The sequence below is a fragment of the Macaca fascicularis genome, chromosome 19 (assembly GCF_037993035.2).
Source record: "Macaca fascicularis isolate 582-1 chromosome 19, T2T-MFA8v1.1".
Taxonomy (NCBI): Eukaryota; Metazoa; Chordata; class Mammalia; order Primates; family Cercopithecidae; genus Macaca; species Macaca fascicularis.
The window spans coordinates 48259719-48279463 of NC_088393.1; the positions used below are offsets into that span (position 1 = coordinate 48259719).

The 19745-nt window shown below is 52.5% G+C and overlaps 2 protein-coding genes and 1 pseudogene across 2 annotated transcripts; all 3 read left to right on the top strand.

Annotated features, from left to right (window-relative positions):
- The first annotated feature begins 5358 nt into the window (after positions 1-5358).
- LOC135968495 (cytochrome P450 2B11-like) lies at positions 5359-8559 on the top strand. Its single transcript, XM_074026617.1, has 5 exons — positions 5359-5388; positions 5885-6047; positions 6465-6931; positions 7365-7448; positions 8394-8559. The coding sequence occupies exons 1-5, from the start codon at positions 5359-5361 to the stop codon at positions 8430-8432; spliced, it is 783 nt and encodes a 260-aa protein (XP_073882718.1). The 3' UTR covers positions 8433-8559.
- A 6211-nt stretch (positions 8560-14770) lies between these two features.
- LOC135968496 (cytochrome P450 2A13-like) lies at positions 14771-15576 on the top strand. Its single transcript, XM_065535523.2, has 2 exons — positions 14771-14971; positions 15252-15576. Exons 1-2 carry the CDS (start codon positions 14792-14794, stop codon positions 15456-15458), a joined length of 387 nt encoding a protein of 128 aa, XP_065391595.1. The 5' UTR covers positions 14771-14791; the 3' UTR covers positions 15459-15576.
- A 1004-nt stretch (positions 15577-16580) lies between these two features.
- On the top strand, positions 16581-18483 carry LOC107126471 (cytochrome P450 2A13-like; annotated as a pseudogene).
- The last annotated feature ends 1262 nt before the right edge of the window (positions 18484-19745 follow it).

Consider the following 19745-nt stretch of genomic DNA (forward strand, 5'->3'; position numbering starts at 1 on the left):
AGACAATGGCTAGTTCTGCCCTCACCTTTGGGGTGACTAGGGTGGGAGAAAATGTATACTGGAGACCGGCTTGAAGGTAAAGACTGTGAGGACCTGAAGTCAGAGAGGCGGAGAAACCAAGACAGAGAAAAAAGACAGCAGGGCCAGCCGAGGTGGCTCACACCTGTAATCCCAGCACTTTGGGAGGCTGAGGCGGGAGGATCACTTGAACCCAGGAGTTTGAGATCAGCCTGGGCAACAGAGTGAGACCTGATTCTATAAAACTTCAAAAAGTGGGGCAGGAGGATTGCTTGAGCCTGGGAGGTCGAGGCTGCAATGGGCTATCATTGTGCCACTGCATTGCCACCTGGGCGACGGGAGTGATACAGGAGTGAGAAGAAGAAGAAAAGGAGAATGAGGAGGAGGAAGAGGAGGAAGGAGGAGAGGAAGGAGGGGGAGGAGGGGAAGAGGAAGAAGAAGGAGATGAAGAAGAAGAAGGAGGAGGAAGAGGAGGGGGAGGAGGAGGGGGAGGAGAAGAAATTTTTTTTGTATTTTTAGTAGAGACAGGGTTTCACTATGTTGGCCAGGCTGGTCTTGAACTCTTGGCCTCAGGTGATCCACCCGCCTCAGCTTCCCAAAGCACTGGGATTACAGGCATAAGCCACTGCACCCAGCTGATCATTTTTTTTAGAGGCAGTTTCACTATGTCTCCCAGACTGGTCTCAAACTCCTGGCCTCAAGTGATCCTCCAGCCTCAGCCTCCCAAAGTCTGGACAACCCGTGTACACCACCATGCCCTACTCAGACACTGCACTTCTAACTGCTGCCTTTTAATTCACAAGTCAGAGACCCAGAAAGAAAGAGGAAGACACCATTAAATACAGAGAAAAGCAGAGAAACACAGACACTAAGAAATAGGAGGCAGGGGGAATCGAGAGAGAGAGAGAATGGAAAGAAACAGAGAAATGACCAGAGAAAGGCAGATGAGCAATGACAGTGGGAGTTCCGAGGACTGAGGCTCCTCTCCCTCAATCCCCGCCCCCCACCTTTTTTTTTTTTGGACAGTCTTGCTCTGTTGCCCAGGCTGGAGTGCAGTGGCATGATGTAAGCTCACTGCAACCTCCACCTCCAGGGCTCAAATGATTCTCATGCCTCAGCCTCCCGAGTAGCTGGGATTATGGGCATGCACCACTATGCTTGGCTAATTTTTGTATTTTTAGTAGAGACGGGGTTTCACCATGTTGGCCAGGCTTGTCTCGAATTACTGGCCTCAAGTGATCTGCCCATCTCAGCCTCCCAAAGTGCTGGGATTACATGCGTGAACCACTGCACTCGGCCCTCCCACCCTCTCACTGAAATTCTCTGAAATTCTCCCCTTTGGGGTGGGGATAGCTACCCCAGGCATGTACCCTCCCAACCTGAGACCCAACCTAATACCCTAACCCTAACATCCTGCTGGCAATGGCTGTTCTCGCTGGGCAGGCGTCCCAAAGCACATCGAGCCAGATTCAGGCAGAGTGGAACTGGCCCCTCAGCCATCAGTGGAGGTGGCCTGGGAGGCCCTACCCTGAACGGGGTCTCCCCAAGGCGATGCAGAAACTGGGACACGCTCTGCTGAGCATGGGGCTGGCTGGAGTGAGGCTTGTAGGTGGTCCCCACGTGGGGATTAAGATGTCAGGTCTTTAATCCCCATGCTGTTCCCATCACAGGCTGATCAGGGTCGGTCCCAGGGCCCAGCCAGAGACACAGAGGTCGGGGGAGAGGGGAGAGATGAAGAGACTCAGAGGTCCTGAGAAAGACAGGCAGAGAGGGATGATGGAGAAAAACACGTGGAGACCCTGAAAAGAGATGGAGAGGAAGAGGAAGAGACAGATAACGCAGGGATGGCAGAGAGATCCTGGAAAACAGAGAGCGGGAGGAGAAAGAGAGCCACTGAGAAAAGGGGAAGACAGCGATGTCCAGAGAGAGGAAAGACAAAGATAAATAAAGAGAACAGAAATGAAGAGAGATAGAGAGACCTGAGAGAAAAAGAAAGAGACCTGAGAGAAAAAGAAAAAGAAAAAGAGAGAAACAAAGAAATCCAGTCTAATTACAAAGAGATAGAAATGCCAAGGCAGGAGGATCACTTGAGCCCAGGAGTTAGAGACCAGCCTGGGCAACATAATGAGACCTGGTCTCCACAAATATTTTAAAAATTAGGTAGGCATGGTGGCACGCACCTCTAGTCCCAGCTACTTGGGAGGCTCAGGTGGGAGGATCACTTGAGCCCAGGCGGTCGAGGCTGCAGTGAGCTGTGATGGTGCCACTGCACTCCAGCCTGAGTAATAGAACAAGACAGACGGAAGGGAAGAGAAGAAGAAAGGGAAAAGAGGGGAGGGGAGGGAAGAAAGAGGCTGGGCACGGTGGCTCACACCTGTGATCCTAGCACTTTAGGAGGCTGAGGCAGGAGGATTGCTTGAGACCGAGAGTTGAAGACCAACCTGGCCAACCTAACAAGACCCTGTCTCTATAAAAAAAAAAAAACAAAGAGAAGTAGGGAGGAAGAAAAATTGGACATTCTTTCAACAAATATGTACTAAGTGCCTACTGCTGTACTGAGCGCTGTTTTAAGCGCTGGGATACAGAAGCGAACCAGACAAAATCCCTGCTCTAGAAGAGCTGACATTCCGGAGGACAGCCCACCCGATCAAAACAGAGGAAGAGTCAGGAGCTGGGGAGAGAGCCAGAGGCCATGATAAAGAGGATCCATTAAAGCCTGTCACAGAGGGTGGGGTAGGGCTGGAGGAGGATGCGGCTTAACCGTGCCCTGCCACACCCCCACTGTCCGTGGAGTCAGCAGCTCTGAGCAGGGGCCCTGCCCCACAACCCCTGTCAGTCACCAGGTTCCAGAAAGGCTGACAGGTAGGAAGACCCAGGACAGGGCAGGGCAGAATATGGAGGTACAAGGGGGTCAACACACAGAAAGGCACCCTGAAGAAATAAGGAGAGGCACAGAAGTGCCAGGATGAGATAAAGGGAAGCACAGACTGGGGGAGATACAGAGAGAGGAAGACACAGACATACTGAAAAGAGAGACAGAAAACAGACACAAACAGAGGGAGAGACTGAGAGAAAAGAGAGTGAGATGGGAAGAGACAGAAAGAGGAGAGAGCGATGAACACAGAAACACAGAGACTGAGAGTGAGGGAGGCGGGGTGCGCTGGTTCACGCCCATACTCCCAGCACTTTGGGAGACCAAGGCAGAAAGATTGCTTGAGCCCAGGAGTTGGAGACCAGCCCGGGCAACACAATGAGATCCCGTCTCTTCAAAAAACACAAAAATTGGCCGGACGCGGTGGTGTGCACCTATGGTCCCAGCTACTCAGGAGTCTGAAGTGGGAGGATTGTTTGATCCCAAGAGGTTGAGGCTGCAGTGAGCCATGACTGTATCACTGGACTCCAGCCTGGGGGACAGAAGCCAAACTGTGTATAAAAAAAAAAGAAAGAAAGATAAGAGAGAGAGCAAGTGAGACTGAGAGATGAAACAAAGACACACAGAGAGACCCTCCCAGAGACAATGCCAGTCCCAGGCTCTGTACAGACCCTCCACCATCTCCCCAGGTCTGGGCCCTGTGCCAGGCACTCGGAGGAAGGCTGGATCTGGCCAAGCAGGGACAGGCAGGAGGGTGGACCACATTCCTGAACAGTCTGTTTCAAATACAGCCCCAACCTCACCGCTCCCACCACCCCAGCCCTGGCCCATCCAGGCCTGAGTCTGCCCCCTCTAGCCTGTGCCCTAGGATAGGGGGTTGTGGGGGGGATAGATGAGAGAATGAGGGATAAGTTTGTCTGCCGTCATGGCCTGGCCTCAGACAGGGACTTGGGGGACTGGATACCAGGGGGTTCAGCAGCATGGGCACAGAACATTTGGGAGCATCTGGGAGCCAGTGCCTTGGGAACACAGATGGTAGATTCAGGGCAAGACAGAATATGGAGGTACAAGGGGGTCAACATGCAGAAAGACACCCTGAAGAAATAAGGAGAGGCACAGAAGTGCCAGGCTGATGGACACCCAGAAGCCAGGGAAATTGAAGGTGGATCTGGGGAACAAGCATAGCACACAGGGTCCCAAGAACAATGGAAGTGACAAGGGCTCAGGTGTGAGCTCCTAGGAATCACAGGCACAGAGCGCAGGAGTGTCAGGGGTGGAAGTGACAAGGGCTCAGGTGTGAGCTCCTAGGAATCACAGGCACAGAGCGCAGGAGTGTCAGGGGTGGCTTTAGAAGGCTATTTGAGCCAGGCGCAGTGGCTCACGCTTGTAATCCTGGCACTTTGGGAAGCTGAGGCAGGCGGATCACCTGAGGTCAGGAGTTTGAGATCTGCCTGGCCAACATGGTGAAACTCCATCTCTACTAAAAATACAAAAATTAGCCGGGCCTGGTGGTGCATGTCTGTAATCCCAAGTACTCGGGAGGCTGAGGCAGGAGAATCTTGAACCTGGGAGGCAGACGTTGCAGTGAGCTGAGATGGCACCACTGCACTCCAGCCAGGGTGACAAGAGCTAAACTCTGTCTGAAAAAAAAAGAAGGAGAAGAAGAAGTGTATTTGAGAGTCAGTGTGTATTTAGGAATCAGAGGTCCAGGGTACAGCATTCAGGGGGCCCAGAGGTGGCCCGGAGATTGAGGAATACACACCTGCAGGCCAAGTAAATTGGACTCAAAGGTGCTAGGGGCTCAGGAGGCTGCACCTGTTAGCCAGGTGTGTTGACATGAAAATGCTGGTGCACGAAAGTTGCTAAGTAGGGCAGGCTGAGGCAGGCACACAATGTACCCTAGAACATAAAGTGTAAAAAAAAAAGAAAGAGAGAGAAAGAAAGAAGGAAAGAAAGAAAGAGAAAGAGAAAGAAAGAAAAGAAAGAAAGAAAAAGAAAGAAAAGAAAGAAAGAGAGAGAAAAAGAAAGAAAGGAGAGAAAGAAAGAAGGAGAGAAAGAAAGAAAAAGAAAGAAAAGAAAGAAAGAAAAGCAAGCTGCCAGCCAGGGCACAGTTCCACTAGGGCTGGGGGCGGGGTGGAGACGTCGGGTTGGGGAATCCACCGAAGGAGCAACCGGGAGACACCCACTCCTCCCACATCGGGTGTCCACCCCTGCTCCACCCCTAAGACCCCTTGGAAATCAAATAGAGGTGAAGGGGTGCAGGCGTGGAGAACTGCAGGCATGATGATAGCCGGTATCGCAGCGCTGCTGTTGTGGCTTCTGGTGCTGGCGCTGGCGCGGTGGGGGTAGGGTGGGTGCCGAGCTCGGATGCGGGGGTCCCTACCTCCCCGGCCCAGGCCACTCCCATTGCTGGGGAACTTGCAGCTGCAGTCCGGAGGCACGGACCACGCACTCCATTCCCTACAGGAATGGGGGAACGGAATTTTGGATCCGTGGAGGTGGGGCTGGGGACTAGAACTCCTCCTGAATGAAGACAGCTAAGGGCTTGTACTCTAAGACCCTGAGGAAGGACAGGAAGGATGAGTGCTCAGGACTCCTGAGTTCTAGGAAAGGAGACTAGGGAGTGGACAGCTTGGGGTCGGGACACTGGGTGGTAAGGAAGGAGCCCAGAGCAGGAAATCAGGTTGTGGGAAGAGGGGAGCAGAGGGTCTGTTCTCCTGGTTCAAGGTGGGGAGGCTGAGTACTGAGGGCGTAGGAGTCCGACTCTGAGGGTGCAGGAGGCTGGGAAGCTGGACTTCTAGGTCCCAAGGGAAGAAGGAAGTGGGGGCCTGGACTCCTGGATCTCAGGGAGGAAGGAGCTGGGGATCTGAACTCCTGGGCCTGAAGAATGAGGGCCCGAGACGAGGACTCCTGAGTCTGAAGGAAGAGAGAGCTGGGGGCGAGGGCTCCGATGAGAAACCCGATGGGCACCAGCTGAGCACCGGCTCCCTGTAGCTCTCCGGCCGCTGGGGCCCGGTGTTCACAGCGCAGCTGGGCCCGCGCCCTGCCGTGGTGCTGTGCGGCTACGCAGCGCTGCGGGACGCGTTAGTGCTACAGGCGGATGCCTTCTCCGGCCGCGGGTCCATGGCAGTCTTCGAACGCTTCACACGCGGACACGGTGAGGCCCGGGCGCTGGCCGTGCCGGCCTGCACGCCTCAGGCTGGGCCCGTAAACGGTAGAGGCGGGCAAATGGGGGCGGGACCTAATAGAGACTCCAGCTAATGAGGTGCAAACGGCCGAGAGAGGGCGCGGCGGCGCTAAAGCGTAAGGTTCGAATCGAGGTTCATCCTGCAGCCAAGAGGAGAGAAGAGCCTAAGAGTCAAAGCCCGAGAGCCAGCCTAGGTCAGAGATCAAGCCCAGCAAACGCGGGGCCAATGTGTGGATAGGGCACTTAGAGGTCGGGTAAAGAAGCAAAGCGCAGGAAGTCGGCCGCAGGAGTCGGAGGCCCAGAAAGGGATGTAGCCAGTGACCTGGCGCTTCCTGGATGGGGCGTGGCCGACTCCCGGGCCCGCCTCCTTTCCTGTCTCCACCACAGGAATCTTGTTTTCTAACGGGCCGCGCCGGTGGACACTGCGCAATTTTGCAGTTGGAGCGCTGAAGGAGTTGGGGTTAGGTACACGGACCATCCAGGCGCATGTCCTGGAGGAGGCGGCTTGTCTGCTAGACGAAATGCAAGCCACCATTGGTGCGGCCTGGCTGGGAGGGCAGAAGGGCCTGGTGTGGGAGTGGCCCTTGGACTGCCAAGATGGGGCTACGGGAAGGTATTTGGGTGGAAGGAAGCCAGTAAGCCCATGGGGCTGGCTGGGGGCAGGACCACGCATTATGACCACCGTCCTGTTCCAGGAGCCCCGTTTGACCCCATGCGACTTCTGGATAATGCTGTATCCAATGTTATCTGTTCTTGTCTTCGGGAACCGCTATGGCTACGGGGACCCGGAGTTCCTGAGGCTCCTGAACCTCTTCAGTGACAACTTCCGCATCATGAGCTCCAGATGGGGCGAGGTGAGAGGGCCGGCCACAGTCTCTCCCTTGTGCGTCCAGCCTTATGCCAAATCCCGAGTACACAGACCCACCTACAGTGGATCATTAGAATGGGACAGTTAGATTCTTGGAAGAGTTCTAGAACCTCCAATATCAACGTCCTGGTCCAATCTCCCTGAAGGGAAACTAAGACCTAGTGGCCTCGTCCAGGGCCCTTGTTGAGATCCTCTCTCTCCAGATGTACATTTCCCCGTCCCTCATGGACTGGCTCCCAGGCCGGCACCGCCGAATCTTCCGAAACTTTCGGAGCTGTGGGTCTTCATCTGTGAGCAAATCCAACAACACCGGCAGATGCGGCAGCCGGCAGAGCCCCGCGATTTCATCAATTGCTTGACCAGATGGGTAAGGCGTGGTTCCCAGCTCCCTAAACTCTATCTTTGCCTCCCATCAACAGGTGCCTGGCACGCGGCAGCGTGCCCGTCTCCTCTGCCCACAGCAACAGCAAGACCCAGAGAGCCATTTCCAGGAGGAGACGTCGGTAATGATGATGCACCTTTTTTTTTTTTGGCGACACCGAAACCACGAGCACCACCCTGTGCTACGGGTTTCTCATTCTGCTTAAGTACCCAGAGGTGGCAGGTCTGCAAGCTAGAGACCCAGAATGGGAGGCTGCGGCCTGGGGATGGCTGGAGGGTCCTGGAAGTGCGCAGCTCACAGCCTACCCCAGCCCCAGCCCAGGTGCAGGAGCTGGACCCTGTGGTAGGGCGGAGGCGCGCCCCAAGCCTGGACGACCCCGAGCGACTGCCCTACACCAACGCAGTGCTGCTCCAGATCCAGCGCTTCATCAGCGTGGTGCCCCTGGGGCTGCCGTGCACTCTCCCCCTTGACACCCACCTGCACGGCCACTGTCTAGCCAAAGGTGCCCACTGAGTCTGGGGATCCTGTGCGGGGCCCGGGTGCATGAGGTGTGTTCTGAGATCAGCCAGAATCGGCAGGTGTGCGCTGTGCAGACTGAAGCACAATCAGTTACCGCTGGAGCAGGATGGTAGGCCTGCCTTCCCTTCAGCTTTTATTTTATTTATTTAATTTTTTTTTTTTTTTTTTTTTTTTTGAGATGGAGTGTGGCTCTGTCGCTCAGGCTGGAGTGCAGTGGCATGATCTAGGCTCACTGCAACCTCTGCCTCCTGGGTTCAAGCAATTCTCCTGCCTCAGCCTCCTGAATACCTGGTATTACAGGCATCCACCACCACACCTGGCTAATTTTTGTATTTTCAGCAGAGACAGGTTTCGTCATGTTGGCCTGGCTGGTCTCGAACTTCTTGACCTCAAGCGATCCATGCTCCTCGGCCTCCCAGAGTGCTGGGATTACAGGCATGAGCTACCTGCCTGGCCTATTCCCTTGAGCTTTTAAAAAGGGCCTTGGATGGAGGAGGTGCACATGCTCACCAAGCCCACAGGTAAACCAAGTTGCATGTACCCCCAGGGCACCTTTGTGATTCCCCTGCTTGTGACTGCACACTGACCCCACTCAATTCAAACACCCAGAATGCTTCAACCCTACCAACTTCCTGGACAAGGGCAAGTTCCAGGGCAATGACCCTTTCATGCCCTTTGCCTCAGGTGCGGGCAGGGGAGGAAGGCGACCAGCCTGGACCGGCTCTGGGGTGCATGGTGCTCACTATGCACCCGTGTACCCGGGAAAGCAGATGTGCCTGGGCGCAGGCCTGGCCCAGTTGAAGATCTTCCTATTCCTTACAGCCACCCTACAGAGGTTCCGCCTGCTCCCTGTGGTAAACCCTGGCACCATCAACCTCACCTGCAGTTCACTGGCCTGGGCAGTGTCCCCCCAGCCTTCCAGCTCCAGCTAGTGGCCTGCTGAGGTCAGGCTCCGCTGTAGTGGGCTCACTGGCCCTCAAACCTCCGTACCCTCCTTGGTCAATAAAGGCCCTAAACTGCAGATGGAGTCAGATGTGTGCAGCTCTGAGGTAAACTTTTATTTCTTGGCTGACAGGACTTCCACACCCATGCTCCTCCTGGCACCTTTTACTCTGCCCACGCAGTGGCAGCCCAGTCTCAGTGACACCTGACACAGAGCCTTCTTGGCACCGAACATGACTTTGATATTCTCCTGGTGTCAAGTTCAGTGCTAACTTGTTTCCCATCCTCATGTACACCTGGGGGCAGTCCCAAAGCCAACGCGATGCCACTCCCTCTCTGGCCATACCTGATGCTTGTAAGGGATTATTGGAAGGACAGCCAATAAAGGAATGAAGCCAATAGACCCAAGTTCAGGCAAGCTGATGTATTGTCAGTCCTGCCACGCTACCCCTTGACAAAAGCAGAGGAGGCAGCCCCGCTTACAGGTTATAGCCACCCTTCTCAATTTCCTTACTAATAAAGGCTATAGGGCCTCTCCCTACAAACAAACCAAAACATCCTCCCACCTTTCCACTCCACCGTGACCTACTTAGGAGTTAAACTCTCCCCCAGGTCCTGAGCCATAACCCCCGCACAGGCAGCCTTAATAGACAGCCTATCTCCAACTTCCTCAAAAAAAAAAATCATGTCTTCCTAGGGCTAGCAGGATTTTTAAAAAATATGGATTCCCAACTTTGCCCTCCTAGTTCACCCCCTTTATAAAGCAGCCAAAGGCCCCCTCAATAAACCCCTAATCTCCTCACATAACATACTCCCCAACTTCCACAAACTCCAAACCGCTCTTATCTCTATATTGCCAAAAACCAAATAAGAGCCCTTGGTGTCTTAAGACAACAACAACAAAAATCCTCTTTCCTTTGCTCCTATAGCCCACCTCTCTAAACAACTCAACAACAGAGTCAAAGGGTGGCCAACCTGTCTTAGAGCACTAGCAGCAGTGGCTGTTTTAGCTGTAGAAAGCAGGAAACTAACATTCAGCCAAAATACCACCATCTACAGTCCTCATAATCTACAAGATGTCCTCTCCTACCAAGCATTAAGCTCTCTTCCTCCTTCCCAGATTCAAGGACTCCATGCCCTCTTTATCAAAAATCCCAAATTCTGCCTTACCAAAAGTACTCCCCTCAACCCAGCATCCTTACTCCTCATACCCTCTTCCCTTCCTACTCATTCTGACACTGACGTCCTAGACCCCCTGCAGCCACACTTCCCAAACATTCCCTCCAATCCTCTCACCAACCCCAATGACCAGCTATTCATAGACGGCTCCTCTTCCAGGCCGACCGGCTCCCCTAAAATTGCTGGATACTCAATCGTTTCTCTTGACCAAGTAATTAAAGCCAGGCCCCTACCTCCAGGAACCTCCTCCCAAAAAGCAGAACTTACAGCTCTCACCAAAGTCCTAACCCTTTCCAAAGGCAAATAAGTCAACATTTATACAAACTCCAAATATGCCTATCACATCCTTCATTCCCACACTGCCATCTGGCAAAAGAAAGTATTCTTTACTGCCAAAGGAACCCCCATCACTACCGGCCCCTGGGCAGCCTGGGTAGGCTGACACATAGCTGCTGCTAGGAGCTGGTATTTAGCACAATCTTGTTGGACTTTATCTAATTTCTTTTGCTCATCTCTGTTGTTGAAGACCTTAAAGGCCAGGTTAAGAAGGACTTGTCGAGGGGTTTGAGGGCCCTCTTCTACCTTTCTGAGCTCGTGCGGTATGTCAGGAGCAGACTGAGATGAAATGGATATTAAGAACAATGGTTCCTGGGAGGTGGGGTCAACACGGGCGTATTTTTGGAGGGCCTCTGTAAGGCGGGAAAGAAATTTGGCAGGGTTTTCATCGGCTCTTTCAGAGATTTCTTTGCACTTTTCAAAATTTACGGCCTTATGGGCTGCTTTGTTAAGGCCTACGATGAGGGAAGTTGTTATACCCAGACCGTTTGTTCCCCAAAGAAGACCACCAGAGTCCAGAGTCAAAGCCAAGCGGCAAGGATCCTTTACTACAAGTTCGAACTTGGTCCCTCCATTCCACAGCATACAAGAGGGTTGAACAATGCGAGTGCTTGCTTTTTAGAGCCCGATGTAAATAGGATACGTAAAGTTACAGAGGAACAAGGGAATTCTTTTGGTTACAGCATTACAATTGGTTTACATTTTAAGTTATACATTCAGCAGTTTTTCTATTGGTTCCCGCGCTTTCAGTAAAACCACAAATGGCTGTGTCCTTATCGGGGACTTTCCAGGTGGTGTTTTTCTAAAGTTGAGATATATGGTAGTCTCTGAGTTGAGAGGTGTGTTTGTACTGGGCTCAGGAAGTTAAGAGATGTATGGTGGGATGTGTTTGTACTGGGCTCAGGAAGTTAAGAGATGTATGGTGGGATGTGTTTGTACTGGGCCTGTTTGTTTTGAGCCCGGGGCTGAGGAATGTGCCTGATTTCTTTCAAAGTAATCGTGTGGTTACGAGACACCCGGTCGGGGTCTGTGGGTTGGTACTCCCAGAGGGGTTACTCCCAGGGAACTGCAGCAGCCCCTACGGGCTTAATAGGGTCTTGCCGATGAAGATCGTCGGCATGTACCTGTGCTGCGAGCCACACTCTTTCCTTCTCTTCTGGAAGAAGGGTAGAAGAGAGGATAATGTAGAGATCATGCCAAGTGAGTTTATAAGATTGGGTAAGGTATTTAAATTCTTTGATATAAGTGTCAGAATCGGAAGAAAAGGGCCCGAGATGTTTTTTAATTTGGGAGAGGTCGGAGAGGGAGAAGGGAACGTGGATGTGAATGATGCCTTCAGCTCCGGCCACCTCTCGGAGGGGAAGTATGGGGGCTGGTTGTTGGGCATTCTGAGTTCCAGAGTGGGTGTGAGGTGGAGATGAGGATGAATCAGAGTCAGGAGCTGGGTGATTGGAGAGAGCGGGGAAAGACGGAGGGCAGGAGCAGGAGCCTAGGGTGGAGGGTCGTGATGATCGGGTGGAGGATTATGTTGACGGGGCAGGGGGAAGTCGGCAGGGTCAAAGGAGGAGGAATCATCAGAAGGAAGGGAAGCTGAGGATGAGTCTGACTCAGAGCTGGCAAGGAGGATTTGGAAAGCGGAACAGAGCTGACAGAGGGAGGGGAGGCTACAGAGGGCAAAAATGGCCTGAACATAAGGGATTTCAGACCACTTTTCATTGCGATAGCAAAAGTTGTCTAGGTCCCTGAGGATGTTAAAATCAAATGTGCCATTTTCAGGCCACTGGGAGCCACTGTCCAATTTATACTGAGGCAAGGCTGTATTACAATACAAGATGAGCCTTTTTGGCCAAATTTCAGATCGGAGGTCAAGGGCATTAAGGTTATGGAGAAGACACACGAGGGGGGGATGTCTTTGACGGAGTGGATTGGGAGGCTCCTATAGTGGAATGAGAAAGGGAGGGGTAGAGATAGGAGACTTGGCTGGAGACTAGAATGGTGGGAGAAGGAGTCCCTTGTCCCACGGTTCAAGTCGGAGAAGTACAACAATTCCCCACTCAGGCATCCCTGAAAGGGAGACACCGAGGGCCTAGAGGGCCTAGAGGCTGGGAGGAGGAAACTCTTGGCTCAGCGCTGTGTCTCTTTCAGGAAGGAAGAAGCGGACAAGGGTTCCGGATGGAAGGCAAAAGTCTCCTTTACTCACCCCTGAGGCTGCCTTGGTGTTGGATGTGTCTGCCGGCAATGGAAAGGAGTAGGAAATCCTCTGGGTCTCCCGCAGGTTCTGGAAGGGGGAGTTCGGCCGGGGAAAGTGGGGAGGGAAGGAGACAGAAATAAAGGGAGGCCAAACTCTACCACCTTCCCAAGTTTTGGCACCAAGATGTAAGGGATAATTAGAAGGCTAGCCAAGAAAGGAATGAGGCCAATAGATCCAAGTTAAGGCAAGATGATTTATTGTCAGTCCTGCTGCGTCGCTACCTCTTGACAAAAGCAGAGGAGGCAGCCCTGCTTACAGGCTATAGCAAGGTTTTATAAGACATAGAACTGGGTCAGGGTGAAGGAAAAACAAAAGGGGGGTGGTCCTTTGTGCCAGGTGGCTGACCACTTCCTGGAGATGTTTTACTTGCCAGTTCTGTTATGCAAGATAGACATTGTAACCGCATCCTGGGACAGCTGGCCTCTGGTCAAACAGTTACAGGCAGGTTTGGGTAGGGAGTTTTACTTTTTGGCCTTTGGGCTTAGGTCTATGGGAGGGGGAAACAGTCCAGTTTGGTGGACCCTAACAATGCTGAAATCAGAGCCCACCAGGGTCATCCCTGTGTCCACTGCTGATGCCAGTCTTAGCACTCACCTCCTGCTAAGCCTGGCCCGCGCTTGAATCCCAGGGTGATCTAGGCCAGTCACTGAAGGGGGACGAGGAGAGAGTGCACATCCCAGCTCCCTCACTTACTCCCTGTGTGACCTCACTCAAGAGGATTTATGGAGTCTAGATCTGCTCATCTTCAAAATGAGGATGATGATGAACCAACCTCATTGTTACAAAGATTCAACCAGATCATACACACCTAGACTTAATCTTCCCATATACAGCCGTGCTCACCAAAGGGTAACTGTCCTGTTTACTAAGGAAGAATTTCCCTGAGGGAAGGACAAGAGGCTACTCATCCCTGCTCCACTCCCACCCACCCCAGGCTCTGCCTCTGTGCCTAACACTGGAGTTTACCCCAATCTCTTCTGCGATTGTTCCCTCTGCCTGCTAATAGTACTAGCCCCTGACAAAGCAGGAATCGCCCTCAAAGAAGACTTAGCTCACCCTCAGATATGATCCTCTCTTCCTAAATAGTCCCTTTCCACTGGTGGGTAAACCAAATCCAGAAAGGGGAACTAAGGACACAGAGCAGGAGAGACGGGAGTTCAGGGCCACTCACACGTGTCCTCTGCCCACTGTCTGTTTTCTGTCCTCCGTAGACCCTTATATAAAATGAGAAACATAAATAACAATAATAATATTAATAGGGATGATACAATCAATCTAGTGGATCTCCCTAAGAATTGGGTTGGAAACCAGTGGAGGTCTTTGTAAATTACAACCCTTGGGACACTTGAGATGTTTCCACCATTTGGGGGTTGTTATTACTATTTCTCCAGACCTGGCCAATCCCTCTGCCAACTGATAACTCGAGGTACTCTCCTCCAGGTGTGGGGAAAGTTCCCTTGAAATACGGCTCTGGTCTTCCACCCCTTTCCCAACCAGAGATGTGCAGTGGAGGTTCTATGGCACCCATCCTAGCCTCACTCTGAGGTTCCAATGAGGATTCTTTGCATTAAGAGACAGCTCTGGGCCAAAGCAAAATCAAGTCAGTCCCTGGGCCCAGTGCTGGGCTGCTGGGTTTTCTGGGAGGAGCTGCTGGGCTTGCTACACACTCCTCCTCCCAGAAACTCCACACCCACACCCTGGGTCTTCCCAGCCCCAAGACTCTCAAGTCCATAAACCTGGAATCCCCCCTCCTGAGACCCTTAACCCTGCATCCTCCTCACCAGAAGACCCCAAATGCACAGCCACACTTCCATCTCACCCTAATAAAACCCAGACCTTTGGATTCTTCTCCTCTGGAACCCCCAAATCAACAACTTTGGGGTGCATTCTCACTCTCAGACCCCAAATCCAAAGTCCAGGTGCTCCCCTATGCAAATATTCCAAACTCCTCAGTTGTACAGTTTATCTGATGCCCCCTCCTGAATCCACAGCCCTGGGGCACCCCTCCTGAAATACCACAGATTTAGTCTAGAGGTCCCCTCCTTATTCAGCTGCCCTGGGGTCACCCTTCTCCTCCTTTGCTGGCTGTGTCCCAAGCTAGGTGGGGTTCATGGTGGGGGGTGTAGTGGGGAGGTGAAATGATATGATTTTGTAATCAGCCAAAGTCCATCCCTCTTTTTCAGGCAGTATAAAAGCAAACCACCCCAGCCATCACCATCTATCATCCCACTGCCACCATGCTGGCCTCAAGGCTGCTCCTGGTGGCCTTGCTGGCCTGCCTGACTGTGATGGTCTTGATGTCTGTCTGGCAGCAGAGGAAGAGCAGGGGAAAGCTGCCTCCAGGACCCACCCCATTGCCCTTCATTGGAAACTACCTGCAGCTGAACACAGAGCAGATGTACAACTCCATCATGAAGGTGTCCCAAGGCAGGGAGATGGGTGGCACTGGGTGCGGGCCGCCCAGTTGGCTGAGGCTTTGTGGCGGGGATTGACCACTGGGGACCAGAGTCTTAGGAAAGGAGAGTTTTGGAGATTCAGCATCAGGGTCCTAGCAAGGAAAGAAAGGATCCTGGGATGTCCAGCTCCCTGACTGTGAGAACCTGACTGGGCAAAGCATCCCAGTACATGAAATATCAGTGCTGGGTCCATTCGGAGTAGCGGCTGCTCCCTCTAACCACTCCCACCCGCCTCCATCAGATCAGTGAGCGCTATGGCTCTGTGTTCACCATTCACCTGGGGCCCCGGCGGGTGGTGGTGCTGTGCGGACATGATGCCGTCAAGGAGGCTCTGGTGGACCAGGCTGAGGAGTTCAGCAGGCGAGGCGAGCAAGCCACTTTCAATTGGGTCTTCAAAGGCTATGGTGAGGGGGTCCCAGAGGGGAAGTTAGCCAGTCAGACTCCATGACCTCCATGTCCCCAGCCTTCTCCCTGACTTTCCTACCCACTGAAGTCTGCGGCAGAGCCCCCGTCTCTCCCCAGCTCCCTTCATGGAGGCATCTCCCTCTCGCCTGTCTCCAGCATCCCTGTCCAGATTTCTCCCAGCCTCTCTCACTGGAGTCTCCTCTTTCTCCCCTGTCTCTATCTCTGAGGACATCCTGAGTTTCTGTTTTCCAGCCCTGGTCCTCTGTCTAAATTTGTCTTTTTGTGCTTCTCAGCTTCTGTTCTTCTCTGTGTTTCTCCTCTCTCCCCTTCCCTCTCCTTCTTCTTCCTCTGTCTTAGGATATCACAGTATTCCTACTTCCACATCTCCAGCTGCATCTCCTGGTAACAATCTCTCCTCCTTCCAGACCCTCTCTGTTTCGTCTCCATATTTTTCCCTCTTCTCCAGCTCAGCTTAAGAATCTTTCGCCATTTTTATGCTTGAACCCAGAAGGTGGAGGCTGCAGTGAGCAGCCAAGATCACAACACTGCTCTCCAGCCTGGGTGACAGAGTGAGAATCCGTCTCAAAAACAAACAAGCAAAACAAAAAGACTTTTTCACCACTTTTATTTCCTCCTCCCAGATCTCCCCATATCTCACTTCCCCTCCTTCCATCCTCTTCTCCCATCTCTGTCTCTCTTTCTCTCCCTCCTTCCCTCTTTACACTCTGTGGAGTGTCCCGTCTCCCTCTGTTTCGCTGTGCATCTCTCTGTCTGGCCTCTTTTCTGATCCTCTTCTTCCTACTCCCTCTCTGTCTCTCTCTGTGTTTCTCTGAGTGACTTTGCTGCTCCCCTGCGCGCGGGTTCCGCGCCTGCCCCCGTCGCCCCCGACCTCTCCCCACCCCTGGGTTCACCTCCCCCGGAGTGACCTTCAGCACCTGGGAGAGCGCCAAGTCGCCCCGGCGCTTCTCCATGGCCACCTTGCGGGACTTCGGGGTGGGCAAGACGGGCTTCCTCATCGAGGCCCTCCGGGGCACGCGCTGTGGGCAGGGCACGCGGAGTGCGGAGGTGGGAGAAGGAAAACGCCCAGGGCAAGGAACCTTAGCGTGTTCTGTCTGGGGACGGAGACTAGGTGGGGAAAGGCACCTGTGCTCTCAACCCTGAAGTCTGGTGCAGGGAATTTGGCTCATCAGCGCACTGCCTCCTGGAATTCTCAGACTAGCATCAGACCTCTGAGTTGACTCTCTCTCCAACCCCCTTCTCCCGCCACACCCGCAGGCTCCAACATGGATCCCGCCTTCTTCCTGAGCCGCACCGTCTCCAATGTCATCAGCTCCATTGTCTTTGGGGACTGCTTTGACTATGAGGACAAAGAGTTCCTGTCACTGCTGCGCATGATGCTGGGAAGCTTCCAGTTCACGGCAACCTCCACGGGGCAGGTAACCGGCTGCAGCCCGGCCCGTGATGCCCCTACCACAACCTGTCAACTGCTCCCCTACCTGGAGACAGGTGCCCCAAACTCCCACCCCCCTCCAGACAGTGGCCCCTCAAAATCAGCCCCCAATATTGGACAACTGGGCAGTTGCAACAGAACCCAGGATGGGTGCCCAATACCCAGTCTCCAAGGACACCTGGATAGCTCAACAGATGCTCCCCAGAACAGAGCCTGCTGGCAGGATGCAAGCCCTCAGCTCAGCTCTCTCACCTGGGCACGTGTTCCCATCCCCAACTTACCAAAATTTCTAACAGATGCTCCCTACCCAATTCTTCTGAATATTTTAACACCTGGACAAGTGATTGCCTCTACCCCCCTCCTGCATACCTGAACACCTGGTGCTGCAAAATCCAGCCCATCATAATCATTTCACATCTACACAAATGTCCCAAATTAGCCCACTGGAATATCTGGCCAAGCGCCCTCTACTTCACCCACTTAAACACCTGAAAACATGGACAGCTGCCCTAACCAACACCCTAAACACATAAATATCTAGACAGATTATTCCCCAGACACCCAAATAAGTGTTCCCCAATGCTTTCCAATCACACACCTTACAGAGGTGTCCCCGATGCATCCCACTTGGATAGGTAAACACCTGAACAGGTATCCCCTCCACTTCAACATCTTCACCAGCCCCACTTTAATACCTGAACACCTGAACAAAAGCCCCCAATCCAGACCCAGTAAGTATCTGGAGAGCTGTCTCCAGCCAACCCCACCTGAATACCTAAATACCTAGACAGGTGACACTCCCCTCATACCAGCCCCACCTGAGTAGCTAAACACTTGAACGGGTGTCTTCCAACACATCCTGCCTTGAATATCTAAACACCTAGCTATGTGCTCCAATCCAGCCTCACTGAAACCTGGATGTATGCCTCAATCCATCTTACCTAAATTCCTGGACAGTAGCCTTCTCCCTTAACCCTCATGAAAACTTAGATATATGCTCCCATCCAGCCCCACTGAAATACCTAAACACCTGGGCAGGTAGGTGCCTTTAACCCAGTGCCTTTCTTTCTCTGACACAGGTTCCATTCCCATCAGCTCCTTCCCCCTCACAGCAGTCCTTCCCTTCCCATCCTCTCTCTGTAACCTACAGCTCTATGAGATGTTCTCTTTGGTGATGAAACACCTGCCAGGACCACAGCAACAGGCCTTTAAGGAGCTGCAAGGGTTGGAGGACTTCATAGCCAAGAAGGTGGAGCACAACCAGCACACACTGGATCGCTGGATCCCAACTCCCCACGGGACTTCATCGACTCCTTTCTCATCTGCATACAGGAGCTACACCCCAGCAGCCAGTGCAGGGAGTTGCAAAGCCAGGCAGAGGGAATTGAGGCTGGGAGTGGGGTGGGCAGACAACACAGGCCCATTCAAATTAGCTCTCATCTTAATAATCCTAACAATCCCAACTGTATCAGCCACCGCTGTTCCATCTACTGAGCCCTCACCCACAGGCAGGACTTATGCACGTGAATTAGAATAGCAAGCACTTCTACAGCACTACCACGTGCCAGACACTGTGTTAAGTGCTTTAAGATAGTCCCCCCAAAGGGAATTCCTTTTCCTCGCCAAGGGAAACTGAGGCACACAACACCTGGAAAATCGAGTAACTCCCACCCTACTACTGCGCTTTACCAAGGGTCTTAGCAAACGGCACACCAGGAGATTATATCCCACACCTGGCCCAGAGGGTCCCACGCCCACGGAGCCTCCCTCATTGCTAGCACAGCAGTCTGAGATCTAACTGCAAGGTGGCAGCGAGGCTGGGGAAGGAGTGCCCACCATTGCTGAGGCTTAAGTAGGTAAACAAAGCCACCAGGAAACTCGAACTGGGTGGAGCCTACCGCAGCTCAACGAGACCTGCCTGCCTCTCTAGACTTCACCTCTGGGAACAGGGCATAGCTAAACAAACAGCAGCAGAAACCTCTGCAGATGTAAATGTCCTGTCTGACAGCTTTGAAGAAAGCAGTGGTTCTCCCAGCACAAAGGTTGAGATCTGAGAATGGACAGACTGCCTGCTCAAGTGGGTCCCTGACCCCTGAGTAGCCTAACTGGGAGACATCCCCCACTAGGTGCAGACTGATACCTCACACCTCACACGGCTGGGTACACCTCTGAGATGAAGCTTCCAGAGCAAGAATAAGACAGCAACACTTGCTGTTCATCAATATTCTACCTTCTACAGCCTCCGCTGCTGATACCCAGGCAAACAGGATCTGGAGTGGACCTCAAGCAAACTCCAACAGACCTGCAGCTGAGGGTCCTGATTGTTAGAAGGAAAACTAACAAACAGAAAGGACACCCACACCAAAACCCCATGAGTACATCACCATCATCAAAGACCAAAGGCAGATAAAACCACAAAGATGGGGAAAAATCAGTGCAGAAAAGCTGGAAATTCAAAAAATCAGAGCGCATCTCCCTCTCCAAAGGAACGCAACTCATTACCAGCAATGGAACAAAGCTGGACGGAAAATGACTTTGACAAGTTGAGAGAAGAAGGCTTCAGTCAATCAAACTTCTCAGAGTTAAAGGAGGAACTATGTACCCAGCGCAAAGAAACTAAAAACCTTGAAAAAAGAATGGAAGAATGGATAACTAGAATAACCGATGCAGAGAAGTCCATAAACGAACTGATAGAGATGAAAACCATGACACGAGAGCCATGTGACAAATGCACAAGCTTCAGTAACCGACTCGATCAACTGGAAGAAAGAGTATCAGAGATTGAAGATCAAATGAATGAAATGAAGCGAGAAGAGAAGTTTAGAGAAAAAAGAGTAAAAAGAAATGAACAAAGCCTCCAAGAAATATGGGATTACGTGA